The following is an 18,698-nucleotide window of genomic DNA, read 5'->3' on the forward strand; positions in this document are numbered from 1 at the left end:
GCACGGGCACAAGCACTGTATGGACCAACCTGTGCTGGAATTTTGGAGCACATCATCCCTGCTCTTTCAGTATAGCTCTCCTGTTTGAAGGTTATTCTTGAATCTGTTTCCACCACGCACTCAGGCAATGAACTCCAGACATGAGCGGCTGAATTTTCTCAGAGCTTTAGACCCCTGCTGTCAAGGCAAAAAGTGGGTCACGAGCCAGCAGCGGAACCAGCTCAGTCATTACGCCACAGGCAGCCTCCTAATTGGCCAACAGTTAAGGACAGCAGGTGGGCTCCTGGCTCTTCTGGTCCAATCAGATAACTGGCAGCTCTGAAACCTCAGCAGCACTACTTGGAGAGGTGGGGGCTGCTGAGGTGGGGGGGGAGACTTCGGGGGCACCTCCAGTTAAGTAAATTAAAAATGAAAGTTCAGGAGGGCCAAGGGTCTGCGGAGATCACTGGGGCCACAGGAGCCTTTCCCTACTCGCAGTCCCCTCTGAGGGGCCATGGAACTGATGGTTCCTTGGGCTGCCACTGGGAGGCAGTCTCCATTAAGCTGATGACATCCACCCCACACACACACACACACACACACACAGTCACCCCGCCAATCGGCAAAACGCTGGCAGTCCCATTAAATGGCCCTTGATAGAGCTTTAAATTATGCTAATCTCCCGCTCGTCTCCTAGCAACAACTTCCCACTATTATACCGCTCCGCCCCCTCCCTGCCTCGCTGACCAACATCCCGAGCGCCAGTAAAAATCCAACCCCTTAAGGTTTAAATCCTGGCATTGGGGTTGAAGGGGAGATTTCAAAATCAGTCAGGAGCTAAGTTCTAAATCATGAGGATCCTTTAGGAATATTTCCTGAGGGAGACAGTTTTCACTGAGCCAAGGAAAGTGTGTACATCTCTTCCTCCATCAGGAAGCAGCTGAAGGATTTCTTAGTGAGAGTCCAGTGTTTATTCAGTGAGGGGATGGGGGATGGTGGGGCTGGGGTTGGGGTGGGGGAGGGAGGTGAAGAGGGGGTCACATCAGTGACTCTAGATTCAAAGCCCCCCCCCCCGCCGTACAGAGACCTGCTCCGCTGTTTAAGACCTTAAAGGTTACCTACCTTATCGCTATTGTAGCGCTGCCGGATTCCATTTCCCTTTCCCGGCCAAATCCCTTTCTGAACCTGCCGATCAGCAGCTGGAATATAAATAAAACATCAGCTCCACTGTGATTTCACCTTTAAAATGCCACTCCACCCCTAATATTCGCCCTCCTCTCCTAAAGGCAACAGCTGCTGCTCCCTCTCTAGTCCTCCCAACCTCACCCACCACTCATATGCCAATCTGGACAGCAGGCTATTTGACCACAGAAGAGTCACAGCAGTTTGACCCTGCCCTCACCCAAAGGCGAGCAAGCTTCCTTCAGGCCGCCACTGGGGACAGGAATAATGCAGCACAGTAGGAGGCCATTCAGCCCATCGTGCTTGTGCCGGCTCTTTGAAAGACCTATGAGATTGGTCCGACTCGCCTTACTTTTTCTCCTTATCCCCGGAGGAAAGTCAATCCTTTCCTTCCTCATTACTGGACGTGTGTCTTAACGCCGTGCACTGCACCAACCTCAGGAAAGACTTGCATTCCTATAGCACCTTTCACGAACTCAGGACATCCCAAAGTGCTTTTCAGCCAATGCAGTATCTTCTGAAGTGTACTCACTGTTGTAATGTAGGGACTGCTGCAGCCAATTTTCACACAGCAAGATCCCACAAACAGCAATATAATAAATGACCAGAAACCCTGTTTTCAGTGATGGTCTCAACATTTAAGCAGCCACTGTTCTCTGGAGCAGAAAGATCAAAAGGTTCCAAAGAACAGCTTGAGTGAAGAAAGTTCTCCTCCGCCCAGTTCTAAATGGCAAACTCCTTCTCCTGACCCTAGTTCCAGACTCACCAGCAATGGGAAAACAGGCCCTCAAGCTGGAATTTTCCAGCCCCTCACACCGGCCACATCTTCCAGTCTGGCCGCTGTGAACGCAGATTTCAATGGCTCACCAGCCCTGCCGGTGTGGGGGGCTTGAAAATTCCGGCCTCAGTGTCTACCCGGTCAAAGCCTCTTAAAAAAAAAAGTATGCATTTCTTTGAGATCATCTCTCATTCCTCTAAACTTCAGAGAACATGGGCCCATTCTACTCAACGTCTCCTCATACTAGGAATCAATCTAATGAACCTTCCTCCAAGACAAGTATATCCTTCCTTAGGTAAGGAGATCAAACTGCACACAGTGTTCCGGGGCCGTATATAATTGTAACAGGACTTTACTTTTATACTCCAATCCCCTCACAACAATGGCCAACATCCATGCACTTTCCTAGTTGCATGTTATCTTCATTCTTTCCATAGATTCTTTCCATAACCTTCTCCTAGGAATTTCCACACAACTGAATCACATACAAGGACACCCAAAACTCCCTCAACACCAATATTTCCTAATCTCTCTTGCCTTTTGAAAAAAAATTCGGCTTTTCTATTCTTCCTTTCTTGCCCACATTATCCATTTGCTGTGTCCTTGCCCACCCACTCATCCCATCAATACTTGTTTGCAACCTCCTTGTGTTCTCCTCACAGCTTACCCACCCAGCTTTGTATCATCCGAAAATTTGACTTTTTTTAAATGTCCTTTCATGGGATGCGGATATCCCCGCCAAGGTCAACATTTGTTGCCCATCCATAATTGCCCTTGCATTGAATATTTCAGAGGGCAGTTAAGAGTCAACCATACTGTAGTGGGTCCGGAATCACAAGTAGGCCAGACCAGGTAAGGGTGGCAGATTCCCTTCCCTAAAGGGCATTAGTGAACCAGATGGGTTTTTACAACAATTGATGATAGTTTCATGGTCGCCATTACCGAGACTGGCTTTATATTCCACATTTATTAATTGAGTCGAAATTCCACCAGCTGCCTTGGTGGGGTTTGAACCCAAGTCCCCAAAGCATTGGTCTGGATCTCTAGGTTACTAGTCCATTAACAGTACCAGCACACCACCATCTCCCCATACCTTTACCTTAAGTCATTATTATAGATTGTAAATAGCCAGGGGCCCCAGCACTGATCCTTACAGCGCTCCACTAGTTCCAACCGCACAACTCCAGAATGAGCCCCTTTATCCTTCCTATCGCTTTCCCATACATTGACCGATCTTCAATCCCAGCTAATATATTTACCCCCAATCTGATGATTCCCCCAACCGTGTGTAAATGAATGAGGGTTTCAGAGGGTGGAGATTTGAACTCATAGTTGTATTCAGGAGACAGGGGCAGTCTACAATAGGAATCCATTACCTGACACCATTGTGAAGCCTGACTTGACTTTCTCCGTGATTCAGGGGTGGTTAGAGGGGTCATGCAGCTTATGTAAACTGTTCTGCAGCTCGATTGTTTAGAATCACGTGTATGTTCTAGATTCTATAAACAGCTCATTAAACTGATTTGAAAAATAAAACTTTTACAACTGCAGTCTGTGGCTCTGAGTTTGGTCTGTACAATTTATTGGGCACGATAGTTAATAGTGAGCAAAACAGTAACGAAACCCAAAACGTTAATAAACTGGCAGGATTGGCTTGTAAAAAAACAAATGAATTTCAATGTGGATAACAATTTAACTCCTTCAAAGCGCCAAACACTGCCCATGGCCTTCTCTATCATGCTATGATTAGATGCTAAGCGCGAGGTGGTGCATTTTAATAAGAAAAGTAAAGATGCCACATAGAGTACATGCTCAGAAAATAGAGTACAGGGTAGGCCATAGCACAGGGATCTGGAGTTACCCTTCACAAATCATTAACAGCAGTGGTGCAGCTTAACAAAACCATTAAAAAAAACACAAACAAATCACTAGGGTTCATTTCTGGTGGAGTTTAAATTCTAGAGCAGAGAAATTACCTTAAATTTCTACTGGATCTCGGTTAGACCACAACTGCTAAAAACGTGCCTGAACGTGTGGCTTTGTGGGGGGGCGCTGGAAGGGACAGAAGTTAGTGAGGAAGGTCAGAGGTTGAAAGGGTTAGAATGGGCTTCAGCGCCCTGGACTAGAGAACCAGTAAACATTCCTGCGGACAGGGTGGGGGCTGGGCCGTGATGCCCACACAGTCGAGCAGCTCACTGATACTCCAATGAGGTCAACTGATTTTCAGCAAGAGTGTACTGGATCTACTTTCTTTTAGACCTCTCCCCAGTCATCATTTCCATTGGTTACAATCTGTGAAACGTGGGCCAATCCAATATGACCTGTTTTACAGTAACCACCCAAAGTCACAATAACACCCCCCAACCCAAATCATTGAACCTAGTACTGTCCAATAGGAACTGCTGGCTAGCTACAGGCCAAACCATTCCAACCACAAGCAATAATTTTAATAGAAAACACTTCACACACAATCCAGCTAAACAAACTTCACAGGTGGATTCTTAAGTATTGTCCATCCCTGGCTTCATGAACAAAGGGTAGTGAAACACAGAAGTTATGCTCAACCCTCATAAATCAGCTGGAGTTTTGTGTCCAGTTCTGAGCACCACATCTCAGGAAGGATGTCAAGGCATTGGAGAGGGTGTAGAGGAAATTTATCAGAACGGTAGCAGGTATTTGATGCCTCAGAGCTATGCAGAGATGACACAGACGACTGTGAGAGTGTGTAACAGGTATGTCATAAAACGCCAACATGCCATTTGGAATACTCCTGCCCCTAATTCTTGTGTCTGCTCCAAATCCACACCCAAGCTTAACCAATCAAGCACAGTAAGCATCAACAGTAAACAGACTCACATAATCAATCACAGAGAAGAGAGTGACTGCCCTTGACACCAAGGCAGCATTTGACTGAGTGTGGCATCAAGGAGCCCTAGCAAGACTGGAGTCAATGGGAATCAGGGGGAAAACTCTCTGGTTGGAGTCATACCTAGCACAAAGGAAGATGGTTGTGGTTGTTGGAGGTCAGTCATCTCAGCTTCAGGACATCACTGCAGGAGTTCCTCAGGGTAGTGTCCTAGGCCCAACCATCTTCAGCTGCTTCATCAATGACCTTCCTTCCATCATAAGGTCAGAAGTGGGGATATTCGCTGATGATTGCACAATGTTCAGCACCTTTCTCGACTCCTCAGGTACTGAAGCAGTCCATGTCCAAATGCAGCAAGACCTGGACAATATCCAGGCTTGGACTGACAAGGGGCAAGTAACATTTGCACCACACAAGTGTCAGGCAATGATCATCTCCAACAAGAGAGAAACTAACCATTGCTTCTTGACATTCAATGGCATTACCATCGCTGAATTCCCCACTATCGACATCCTGGGGGGTTACCATTGACCAGAGACTGAACTGGACTAGCCATATAAATACTGTGGCTACAAAAGCAGGTCAGAGGCTAGGGATCCTGCGGTGAGTAACTCACCTCCCAACTCCCCAAAGCCTGTCCACCATCTAAAAGGCATAAGTCAGGAGTGTGATGGAATACTCTCCACTCGCCTGGATGAGTGCAGCTCCCACACACTCAAAAAGCTCAACACCATCTAGGACAAAGCAGCCACTTGATTGGCACCCCATCCACAAACATTCACTCCCTCCACCACCGATGCACAGTAGCAGCAGTGTGTACCATCTACAAGATGCACTGCAGCAACTCACCAAGCCTCCTTCGACAGCACCTTCCAAACCCACAACCACTACCATCTAGAAGGACAAAGGCAGCAGATAGATGGGAACACCACCACCTGGAAGTTCCCCTCCAAGCCACTCACCATCCTGACTTGGAAATATATCGCCGTTCCTTCATTGTCGCTGGGTCAAAATCCTGGAACTCCCTCCCTGACAGCGCTGTGGGTGTACCTACACCACATGGACTGCAGCGGTTCAAGAAGGCAGCTCAGCACCACCTTAAGGGCAATTAGGGATGGGCAATAGACGCTGGCCTAGCCAGCGACGCCCACATCTGATAAATGACTTTTAAAAAATCTACACCAGGGGTGTGGAATTGCAGTTACCTCGATAGACTGGGAAAGCTGGGATTGTTCTCCTCCAGAGCAGAGATGGTCGTGGGCAGATTTAACAGAGGTGTTCAAAATATTGAGCAGTTTAGAATGGAACCCTCGTATTGGATATGCTGCGATTCTCACACATGACAATTAAAACAGAGAAATTTACTCAGGGAGTTATGGGTAGTCAAGGGATAAGGAAATGGGATGGGCTGAATGGCAACCTTCAGTTCCTATGGTGGAAATGGGGGCGGAGGGAAGGGTGAGAGGGAGAGGGAGAAGTGGGGACCAGGAAGGTGCAGGTATGAATGCCGCTACAGAAGGTGGGCTGACACTGCAAATGATTTGAAAGCTGGAATGTTGAATTCCAGGGACTTCCCCATGAGAACACCAGAGGAACAAAACAGAAGAGGCTGAGAGGGCAGGAAATTTACACTTCTTGATGGGAAAAGCGTCACTCTAGGGGAACACAGCATGTGCATGGGAGGGACAGAGAGGGTTAAAGGCCAAGAGATCCATTATTGAAGAAAGGAAGGACAGAGCATGTCAGAAAAGAATAAATCCCTTTGTGTGCTCCTATTAGAGAAGGTACGGTAAATGGTTTGTCAAATGTTGGAATGGTTAGAATAGCTGTTGTCCCAGCTTGTATAATATATTAGTCTCCCTAAAGCCTCCAGCAGTCTGCAGAACTGATAATCACTGAAGGGAATTTCTCCTTTCAGCCTGCAGGTATCAAGGGCCCTGCAAACTCTTCCTAATCGTTTGGCTGGTTATCTGTCCCAAGTATAGGAATTGACAGTTAACTTTGAGGGAGGGGGGTGGGGGGGGCGGTGGTGGTGGAATGCTTGAGTGAAGTTCTGCAAATTTTTCCAATTCCCAGGACCACAGTTGCTCTTCCTTCCACCTCCACCAGCCCCCTGCTACCAACAACTAGAGCCTAACGAATCCACAGAATCGAGCAAACAGTCCGAGCCGGCTCTCCAGTGCAGTACTGAGGGAGTGCTGCACGGTCATAGGCACTGCCTTTCAGATGAGACGTTAAACTGAGGCCCCAGCTTTGGGGTGGACAGAAAAGATCCCACAGCCACTGTTGAAGGAAGAACAGGAAGTTCTCCCCGGTAGCCTGACCAATGTTTTTCCCCTAATCCAACATCATTGAAAAAAAATTGCTTACTCATTTATTTCATTGCTGTGCGCAAATTGGCTGCTGAATTTCCTACATTAGAAGTGGAGGTAGCACAGTGGTATTGTCACTAGACTAGTAACCCAGAGACCCAGGGTAATGCTCTGGGGGCCCGTGTTCAAATCCCATCAATGGAGATGGAAATCTGGAATTAAAACTCTGATGATGTCTACAAAACCATTGCCAATGGTGGTAAAAACCATCTGACTAGTGCCCTTCAGGGAAGGAAATCTGCTGTTCTTACTTGGTCTGACCTACATGTGACTCCAGACCCACAGCAATGTGATTGGCTCTTAACTGCCCCCCTGAATAAGGCCAATTAGGGATGGGCAACAAATGCTGGCCCAGCCAGTGACACCCACATCACACGAATGAAAAAAAAAATGGTGACTACACTTCAAAAAAGTACTTCATTGGCTAGAAAGCATTGTAGGGCATTCCAAGGTTGTATGATGTACTATAGGCTGCATCAGTTACCAATGCCATGACGTCAATGGATTCCTGAGTACGAACAGACCAGTCATTGTACGTGTACAGATGGCTATCAGTGAGTATCCTGCTTTGGCCACAGACACAATGTGTACTATACATAATGGAAGTCTTTCTTTCAAACACCCCCAATCATGTACGCCCTGCCACTCACTCAATCTACCCCCCCCCCCACAGCCCCTGTACACTCTCCCCTATCACCAACTCCACCCAGTCATTTCACATCTTGAGGTAAATTCTTTATAAAAACTCCCTGAACCCCAAAGGGTTGAGAAAAACCATCAAGTCACCGTGCACCATCGATCCCTGCACTCTCTTATCATTCAACCAGAGCTGGAGAGAGATGAGGGAAATTCCAGGGCTTAGTGTCTGGCCATATAAGAACTACAACAAACAAATCATTACTGACTGTTCTTCATTATGCAGATGTTTCCAAATCCTCTCTAATTTAATTCAAGTTAAAATAAAAGGTTCAGATTCCATAATCTAAACAGTCCCATGAGCCTGAGGATCAGAGAGAACAGCTTTTAAGTTGGAGCTAGGTAGCATTCAGATACAGTTAGAGGGGTGAGGTGGTTCTGTTCCTGGACTAACAGTTCAGAGAATGTGGGATTAAAAAGATCTGGAAATAAAAAAGAAACCAGTAAAAGTGACCATGAAGTTGCCAGATTGTTGTAAAAACACAACTGGTTCATTATTGCCTCTTTAAGGAAGGAAACCTGCTGGGGCTGTATGTGACTCCAATCCCCACACTGACATAGTTCATCTCCATCGTCCTTTCAAATGGCTGAATGAGATACTCACTTGCTTCAAAATCGGTTCGTAAAATAAAAAGAGCATATATGTGTGTGTGTGTGTGTGTGGTTTTTCAGTATTCATTCATGGGATGTGGGCATTGCTGGCTGGGCCAGCGTTAATTGCCCATTCCTAATTGCCACTTGAGAAGGTGGTGGTGAGCTGCCTTCTTGAACCGCTGCAGACCATGTGGTGTAGGTACACCCACAGTGCTGTTAGGGAGGGAGTTCCAGGATTTTGACCCAGCAACAGTGAAGGACATGGTTCCAAGTCAGGATGGTGAGTGACTTGGAAGGGAACTTGCTGGTGGTGGTGCTCCCGTATGTCTGTTTCCCTTGCCCTTCTAGATGTTAGAAGCTTCAGGTTTGGAAGGTGCTGTCTAAGCAGCCTTGGTGAGTTGCTGCAGTGCATCTTGTCGATGGTACACACTGCTGACATTGTGCGTCGGTGGTGGTGGGAGTGAATACTGAGGCCAGTGACAGATGCACTGATTAGGGAAGTTGCTCTGTCCTCCTGGATTATCCAATTATCCCAAATTCTGGAGGAGTTAATTATCTGAGCATCTCACAGGAGGATAAAAATCACGAATGCAGCAGTTCTGTCAAAGCCAGAGCTCCTGAGTTCATTGACACTGAAACAGAGAGGCACATCCACTGCCTCTCACAGGCTGGGCCCTTCAGGAATCAGCAAAAATGCACCAGAAGAAGCGACCCCATCCCCAGTGCTTCTGGTTGCTGCTTGTCCATCATCTTACACAGGTGGAAAGATGCCAAGGACAACAATTTTCTGAGTAAAGCTCACCTTTGCCAAGTGGAAGAGGGGATTTGTTTACTGGGATTACACTGAATGTACAGCACAGAAACAGGCCATTTGGCCCGAAAGCTCCATGCTGGCATTCACGCTGCACATGAGCCTCCTCTTACCCTCTTTCATCTAACCCTAACACCACATCCTTGTTTAGTCCTTTCTCCCTCATGTCACTGTCTGGTTTTCCCTTCAACGTAAAGACACCTGATGTTGGGACTGAATCCACGGATTTGAAAATCAGTCTTGGGGAAGGCATGTAATTCAATCACATGGTGAAGAACAGGGGGATTAACAGATTGAGAGCCTTGCAGTTTATGCGGTACAACCCCAGCCGTGGCCAAGGAACAACACAACGGAGCCAGTGCATGACTGAAGAACAGAGAGTGAAATGTGATTTAACAGTGAGTTCTATGTCTGGGAATCTCACCTTCGATGCTAGTTCCTGCCAGTCTTTCTGCAGACGCTGTTAAAACGCTGCTGCATGCTCATAAGAACAAGCATTATTTCAACCTCTTTTGTGAACATTTACACGGAGACATTCCTGAACAGCTGAAACATTTTTCCAAGATGAAGTGTTCAGGAGTCCCGGCTCAGTGCTGGATTTCACAGCTGAGCTCATTGTCCTGTTCTGTTCACAATCTCTTAAAGAAATACCACACAGAAAATGGGCAGTAAAGAAACACTTGCATTTCTATAGCACCTTTCACTCCTCCAGGACACGTCAAAGCACCTCGTAGGCAATCAAGTACTTTTTCTAAGTATAGTCGCCATTCTTATGTAGGATGCATGCCAGCCAATTTGCGCACAGCAAGCTCCCACAAATGGTAATGAGACAGCAACCAGGTCATCTTTTTCAGTGACGTTGATTCGGGGATAAATATTAGCCAACTCTCCTGCTCCTCTCTGAGGAGCCATGGAAGCTTTTAGATTTAGCTGAGGACAAACAGGGCTTCTGTTTAGCACCACCCCACCCCCCTCGAAAGGCATCACCTCAAAGTGCAACACGCCCTCATACTGCACTTGGAGTGCCAGGGTAAATCATCAGTTAAAGGCTCTAGAAATATAAAACTGGAGGCACTGCAGTCCCAAACACAACCACACCCCATTGAGAGTCAGTGCGTGTGGAACCTGTACCCCAGTGAGAGTCAGTGCGTGTGGAACCTGTACCCCAGTGAGAGTCAGTGCGTGTGGAACCTGTACCCCAGTGAGAGTCAGTGCGTGTGGAACCTGTACCCCAGTGAGAGTCAGTGCGTGTGGAACCTGTACCCCAGTGAGAGTCAGTGCGTGTGGAACCTGTACCCCAGTGAGAGTCAGTGCGTGTGGGACTGTACCCCAGTGAGAGTCAGTGTGTGTGGAACCCTTACCCCAGTGAGAATCAGTGTGTGTGGAACCCATACCCCAGTGAGAGTCAGTGTGTGTGGAACTGTACCCCAGTGAGAGTCAGTGTGTGTGGAACCCGTACCCCAGTGAGAGTCAGTGTGTGTGGAACTGTACCCCAGTGAGAGTCAGTGTGTGTGGGACTGTACCCCAGTGAGAGTCAGTGTGTGTGGGACTGTACCCCAGTGAGAGTCAGTGTGTGTGGGACTGTACCCCAGTGAGAGTCAGTGTGTGTGGGACTGTACCTCAGTGAGAGTCAGTGTGTGTGGGACTGTACCCCAGTGAGAGTCAGTGTGTGTGGGACTGTACCCCAGTGAGAGTCAGTGTGTGTGGAACCCGTACCCCAGTGAGAGTCAGTGTGTGTGTGGAACTGTACCCCAGTGAGAGTCAGTGTGTGTGGAACTGTACCCCAGTGAGAGTCAGTGTGTGTGGAACTGTACCCCAGTGAGAGTCAGTGTGTGTGGAACTGTACCCCAGTGAGAGTCAGTGTGTGTGGGACTGTATCCCAATGAGAGTCAGTGCGTGTGGAACTGTACCCCAGTGAGAGTCAGTGCGTGTGGAACCCGTACCCCAGTGAGAGTCAGTGTGTGTGTGTGTGTGTGGGGAACCCATACCCCAGTGAGAGTCATTGTGTGCGGAAATGTACCCCAGCGAGAGTCAGTGCATGTGGATCTGTACCCCAGCGAGAGTTAGTGCGACTGTACCCCAGTGAGAGTCAGTGTGTGTGTGGGACTGTACCCCAACGAGAATCAGTGCGAATGTACCCCAGTGAGTGTCAGTGTGTGTGTGGGACTGTACCCCAGTGAGAGTCAGTGCATTTGGGACTGTACCCCAGCGAGAGTCAGTGTGACTGTACCCCAGTGAGAGTCAGTTAGTCTCTTCAGGAGAGCTAATAATAAATAAAATTACTTTGACACTAAATAGCCAACACTGTTTGAAATTTAAGCTTCATTGACCATTTGGACAAGGCACAACTGGACACCGACTAAAGCACACAACTGAGTCCAGGAAGGAACCCATTGAGCTCGACAGCCAGACTAACTGCAATCACATCAGGAGACGGCTTGCGTGCCTTCAACACCAGTTGAATTTGTTTACATTGTGCAACATATAAAGATCATGGAGTTCGAGGCTCAGCCAGTGATTCCCTGAGTTCAAAACAATGAGACTCAGTCACAGAGGGGAAAGACTTACATTTCTATATCGCCGTTCACAACCTCAGAACATTCCAAAATACTTCATCGGCTCTAAAGCACCTAAGTGCAGCCGCTGTTGTAATGTAGGAAACGTGGCAGCCAATTTGCACACAGCAAGATCCCATAAACAGCAACATGATGATGATCAGAACATTCATTTTTGTGATGTTGATCGAGGGATAAATATTGGGCCAGGAGAACTCCCCTGCTCTTCTTCAAACTAGTGCCACGGGATCTGTTACATTCACCCGAGAGGGCAGACAGGGGATTGGTTTAATATTTTATTTGACAATGCAGCCCTCCTTCAGTACTGCACTGGGGAGTGTCACCCTGGATTTTTCTATTCGGATGGCTGTAGTGAGACTGCCTTTCACTTGAATCCACCTCAGATTCCTCTCCAAGCACACGGTCCAGTTTACTCAGACAGTGTCATAGCCAACACACCGTGGAGTTACAATAAAAACTAATAACTCCAACAATTACACAGCATAGAACAACAACACCTTGCATTTATCTAGCACCTTGAAGGGAGTAATAACTTTCCAAGTCACTTCACAGGAGTGTCAAACAAAAATCTGACACCAAGCAACATGGAGATATTAGGACAGGAAAGCTTGGTTAGAGAAGTAGGTTTTAAGGAGGATCTTGAAGGAGGAGAGAGAGAGAGAGAGAGACAGACAGGTTTAGGGAGTGAATTCCAAAGTTTAGGGTTCAGGCAGCTGAAGGCACAGCCACCAATGGTGGAGTGAAGCGTTGGAGGATGTTCAGGTATTGCATTAGTGTCCTCGCCCCTTAACTTACTTTATCTATGATAAATGAAAAATCCAAAGCCTGCACAAATTTTCTGTTTATTAATCCTAACTGTAGCCCACTTTTTCCATTGTAATTCCTGCATCAACATTGCATTAACTGCCTTGGGAGTGTTTGATGGGGACAGTCTAGAGGGAGCTTTACTCTGTATGTAACCCCGTGCTGTACCTGTCCTGGGAGTGTTTGATGGGGACAGTGTAGAGGGAGTTTTACTCTGTATCTAACCCCGTGCTGCATCTGTCCTGGGAGTGTTTGATGGTGACAGCGTAGAGCAAGCTTTACTCTGTATCTAACCCCGTGCTGTACCTGTCCTGGGAGTGTTTGATGGGGACAGTGTAGAGCGAGCTTTACTCTGTATCTAACCCTGTGCTGTACCTGTCCTGAGAGTGTTTGATGGGGACAGTGTAGAGGGAGCTTTACTCTGTATCTAACCCTGTGCTGTATCTGTCCTGGGAGCGTTTGATGGGGACAGTGTAGAGGGAGCTTTACTCTGTATCTAACCCCGTGCTGTACCTGTCCTGGGAGTGTTTGATGGGGACAGTGTAGAGGGACCTTTACTCTGTATCTAACCCCGTGCTGCATCTGTCCTGGGAGTGTTTGATGGGGACAGCGTAGAGCGAGCTTCACTCTGTATCTAACCCCGTGCTGTACCTGTCCTGGGAGTGTTTGATGGGGACGGTGTAGAGGGAGATTTACTCTGTATCTAACCCCGTGCTGTACCTGTCCTGGGAGTGTTTGATGGGGACAGTGTAGAGCGAGCTTTACTCTGTATCTAACCCCGTGCTGTATCTGTCCTGGGAGTATTTGATGGGGACAGTGTGCAGGAAGCTTTACTCTGTATCTAACCCCGTGCTGTACCTGTCCTGGGAGTGTTTGATGGGGACAGTGTAGAGGGAGCTTTACTCTGTATCTAACCCCGTGCTGTACCTGCCCTGGGAGTGTTTGATGGGGACAGTGTATAGGAGCTTTACTCTGTATCTAACCCTGTGCTGTACCTGTCCTGGGGGTGTTTGATGGGGACAGTGTAGAGCGAGCTTTACTCTGTATCTAACCCCGTGCTGTACCTGTCCTGGGAGTGTTTGATGGGGACAGTGTAGAGGGAGTTTTACTCTGTATCTAACTCCGTGCTGTACCCGTCCTGGGAGTGTTTGATGGGGACAGTGTAGAGGGAGCTTTACTCTGTATCTAACCCCGTGCTGTACCTGTCCTGGGAGTGTTTGATGGGGACAGTGTAGAGGGAGTTTTACTCTGTATCTAACCCTGTGCTGTCCCTGTCCTGGGAGTGTTTGATGGGGACAGTGTAGAGTGAGCTTTACTCTGTATCTAACCCCGTGCTGTACCTGTCCTGGGAGTGTTTGATGGGGACAGTGTAGAGGGTGCTTTACTCTGTATCTAACCCCATGCTGTACCTGTCCTGGGAGTGTTTGATGGGGACAGTGTAGAGGGAGTTTTACTCTGTATCTAACCCCGTGCTGTACCTGTCCTGGGAATGTTTGATGGGGACAGTGTAGAGGGAGTTTTACTCTGTATCTAACCCCGTGCTGTACCTGTCCTGGGAGTGTTTGATGGGGACAGTGTGCAGGAAGCTTTACTCTGTATCTAACCCCGTGCTGTACCTGTCCTGGGAGTGTTTGATGGGGACAGTGTGCAGGAAGCTTTACTCTGTATCTAACCCCGTGCTGTACCTGTCCTGGGAGTGTTTGATGGGGACAGTGTAGAGGGAGCTTTATTCTGTATCTAACCCCGTGCTGTACCTGTCCTGGGAGTGTTTGATGGGACATTTAGTGCCTAAAATGAGAAGATATTCTATTCCTTAGAACTAACATCTCCTGTCTCTATGAACACAGAATTCACAACTTCACGGTAGTGTCCTAGGCCCAACCATCTTCAGCTACTTCATCAATGACTTTCCTTCCATCATAAGGTCAGAAGTGGGGATGCTCGCTGATGATTGCACAATGTTCAGCACCATTCATAACTCCTCAGATACTGAAGCAGTCCATGTCCAAATGCAGCAAGACCTGGACAACATTTGTGCCACACAAGTGTCAGGCAATGATCATCTCCAACAAGAGAGAACCTAACCATTGCCCCTTGACACTCAATGGCATTACCATCACTGAATCCTCACTATCAACTCCCTCGGGGTTATCATCAACCAGAAACTAAACTGGACTAGCCATATAAATACTGTGACTATAAGAGCAGGTCAGAGGCTAGGAATGGTGCGTCAAGTAACTCACCTCCTGACTCCCTAAAGCCTGTCCACCATCTACAAGGCACAAGTCAGGAGTGTGATGGAATACTCCACACTTGCCTGGATGAGTCCAGCTCCAACAACACTCAAGAAGCTCGACACCATCCAGGACAAAGCAGCCCGCTTGATTGGCACCACATCCACAAACATTCACTCCCTCCACCACCAATGCACAGTAGCAGCAGTGTGTACCATCTACAAGATGCACTGCAGGAATTCACCAAGGCTCCTTCAACAGCACCTTCCAAACCCACGACCACTACCAGCTAGAAGGACAAGGCCAGCAGATACATGGGAACACCACCACCTGGAAGTTCCCCTCCAAGCCACTCATCATCCTGACTTGGAAATATATCGCCGTTCCTTCACTGTCACTGGGTCAAAATCCTGGAACTCCCTCCCTAACAGCACTGTGGGTGTACCTATACCACATGGACTGCAGCGGTTCAAGAAGGCAGCTCACCACCACCTTCTCAAGGGTAACTAGGGATGGGCAATAAATGCTGGCCCAGCCAGCGAAGCCCACATCCCTTAAATTAATTTTTACAAATGATAGATAATAAACAACAGGGGACATGGTGGCACAGTGATAACGTCACTGGACTGCTAACCCAGAGACCCAGGCTAATTCTCTGGGAACATGCGTTCAAATCCCACCATAAATTCAATGAATAAATCTGGAATTAAAAGCCAGACTCTATATTGGTGACCATGACAACTAATCATCAACTGTTGTAAAAACCCACCTGGGTCACTAATGTCCTTTAGGGAAGTAAATCTGCTGTCCTTACCCGGTCTGGCCTACATGTGACTCCAGACCCACAGCAACGTGGTTGACTCTTAACCACCCTCTGGAAAGGCCCAGCAAACCATTCAGTCCAAGAAAGAATAAAGGAAAAAATCTAAGGGACATTGAGAGGAATTGGCTTGAGCGGCTACATTTTTACTCCAAGTGAATTGCTTCAACAGTGCAACAGATGCAGAACATGTCCAAAATATTAATGGTGCCAAACACAGCAAAAGCCGAGGAAGAGAAGGAATGTTGGGCCCCCGGGGGAGATCACCAAGGCCCATTTATTTTGTGGCAAAGCTCGAAGAATATTGTACATTATTTCAGTGTGGTGTACCATTATATATTGGTGATGTTCCAGGGCTGGGGTATTCAGAGAACATCAGTTCAAGAGAATGCAGATGAAATTTAATGCAGAGAATTGTGAAGTGATTCCTTTGGTAAGAAGAACATGGACAGACAACATAAACTAAGGAGCTGAAAGAACACACAGAGATAGAGCTGAGAGTTTACATATGCTCCCTCCCTAACAGTACTGTGGGTGTACCTACAGCACATGGACTGCAGCGGTTCAAGAAGGCAGTTCACCCCCACCTTCTCAAGGGGCAACTAGGGATGGGCAATAAATGCTGGCCCAGCCAGCGAAGCCCATATCCTCTGAATGAATACATTTTAAAAGATTCTGGGCAAGTTGTTGCAATCTGGAACGCGATGCCTGAAAGGGTGGTGGATAAAACAGATCCAATAGTAACTCAAAAGGGAACAGGATAAGTACTGAAAGGAACAAATTTGCAGGACTATGGGGAAAGAGCAGAGCAGTGGGACTGATTGGATAGCTCTTTCAAAGGGCTGGAACAGACACAATGGCCAAATGGCTTCCTCTTGTGCTGTAGGATTCTGTGTTCCTGTACGGGCCGTTTCTCCAAGTTAACATTTAGCTGGCTTCAAGGATAGAGCTGAGAGTTACAAAACTAAGAGGTCATTCAGTCCATCTTAATTCTCCTATCCCCAGGCATCCTGCAATCCTAATCATGTATGTTTAATTTAAATTCCAGGCTTTCCTCCTCCTATTTTGTCAGAGAGTCTGTTCTTTGTCTTGACCACTCTCTTGTGCCTCAAGAAATGCCCGATATCAGGCCTACATTTACTTTTACAAGTTTGAACCTGTGACCTCCTTGACTAACATTTCCAATTAACTACAAGGGAATATTCAGAATTAACCTCTTCCATCCCAGTTACTACCTTATCAGATTACCTCTCAGAGTCCTCTGTAGGAGGAAATGTTCCATTTCCATAGCATCATTCACAACTACAGGACAAGCCAAAGCTCTTCACAGTCACTGCTAAAGGAAACACAGCATCCAATTTCTGTTTTTCCTTTCATTCTTTCACAGGATGTGGGGGTTGCTGGCTGGGCCAGCATTTGTTGCCTATCCCCAATTGCCCTTGAGAAGGCAATGGTGGTGGAGAGTCTTTACCCTCAGTCTTTCTCTCCTTATTTGACAAGGGAATTCCAGAGCCTGGGTGTCCAGTTCCGCTCTGAGCTGAGTTGCAACAGCGCATTCCCTCCATCCTCCTCCTTCTCCTCTGCTCTCTACCCCCTGCCCCCTACTACCCTCACCCAGACCCTCTGTGCCAAGTGGCTTATGAAGAGAGACAGGAGAAACCTGGAATTTTATCCTGAACAGTATCAGGACCAGGGTCACTGTGACTGAGTCTCTAGCTCACTCCCCTCTGAGTTAGAAGGTCGGGGGTTCAAGTCCCACAAAATTGAACCACAAAAAGTGGTGAGTTGCCTTCTTGAACCGCTACAGTCCATGTGGTGTAGGTGCACCCACAGTGCTGTTAGGGAGGGAGTTCCAGGATTTTGACCCAGCGACAGTGAAGGAACGGCGATATATTTCCAAGTCAGGATGGTGAGTGGATATAGGAGGTGGTGATGTTCCCATATGTCCGCTTCTCAGTGGTAGAGCACACACGTGGGATCTAGACACCCAATGCCACCATCATGGTTGAGGTGATGTTTGGAAGGTGTTGTTGAAGGAGCTTTGGTGAATTCCTGCAGTGCATCTTGTAGATGGTAAGCACTGCTGCTACTGTGCGTGAGTGGTGGAGGGAGTGAATGTTCCAATCAAGCGGGGCTGCTTTGTCCTGGATGGTGTCGAGCTTCTTGTGTCGTGGGAGCTGCACTCATCCAGGCAAGTGGGGAGTATTCCATCACACTCCTGACTTGTGCCTTGAGGATGATGCGTAGAACAAACTCCCACAAATAGCAACATTAGGGGACCTCAGTTTGAGATCGAGTTGAGAAGACAGCATCTTTGAAAATGCAGCACACCCTCGGTACTGCACTGGGAACTTCCGTCTGAAATTTGTGGTTCAATTTTGAGGGACTTGAACCCCCAACCTTCTAACTCAGAGAGGAGTGAGCTAGAGACTTAGTCACAATGAACCTGGTCCTGATACTGTTCAGGATAAAATTCCAGGTTTCTCCTGTCTCTCTTCATAAGCCATTTGGCACAGAGGGTCTGGGCGAGGGTAGTAGGGGGCAGGGGGTAGAGGTCAGAGGGGAAGGAGGTAGGATGGAGGGAATGTGCTGTTGCAACTCAGCTCAGAGCGGAACTGGACACCCAGGCTCTGGAATTCAGTAGTCAAAGGAGGAGAGAAAGACTGAGGGTATCTCCTTCTGGCATTCATAAATTCACAGAATTGTTACAGCACAGAAAGAGACTATTCAGCCCATCATGTCTGCACTGGCTCTCCAAATGAGCAGTTCATCTAGTCCCACTCCCCCGCCTTCTCCCCCTATAACCCTGCACTTTCTTCCTTCTCAGATAATAATCCAATTCCCTCTTGAACACCTCAATTGACCTTGCCGCCACCACACCCTCAGTGCATTCCAAATCTTAACCACTTACTGCCTGAAAAAGTTACACCTCATGTGGTCATTGCTTCTTTTGCCAATTACCTTAAAGGCTCTCAATCCTTCCACC

General features: G+C 47.6%; 1 protein-coding gene across 2 annotated transcripts in view; it reads right to left on the reverse strand.

Moving 5' to 3' along the window:
* The window catches only part of si:ch211-236h17.3 (carbohydrate sulfotransferase 11), an 85,914-nt gene that overhangs the window by 36,986 nt on the left and 30,230 nt on the right, over nt 1-18,698 (reverse strand). Inside the window, exon 2 of one of the 2 annotated variants that reach the window (XM_041190714.1) lies at nt 1,102-1,178. In XM_041190714.1, the coding sequence (XP_041046648.1) occupies nt 1,102-1,178 (77 nt within the window). Of the gene's footprint in view, nt 1-29; nt 109-1,101; nt 1,179-18,698 lie in introns of those variants that run through there. The other variant, XM_041190715.1, reaches the window with a different exon arrangement.

This window comes from Carcharodon carcharias, chromosome 7 (genome assembly GCF_017639515.1).
Source record: "Carcharodon carcharias isolate sCarCar2 chromosome 7, sCarCar2.pri, whole genome shotgun sequence".
NCBI classification, from domain to species: Eukaryota; Metazoa; Chordata; class Chondrichthyes; order Lamniformes; family Lamnidae; genus Carcharodon; species Carcharodon carcharias.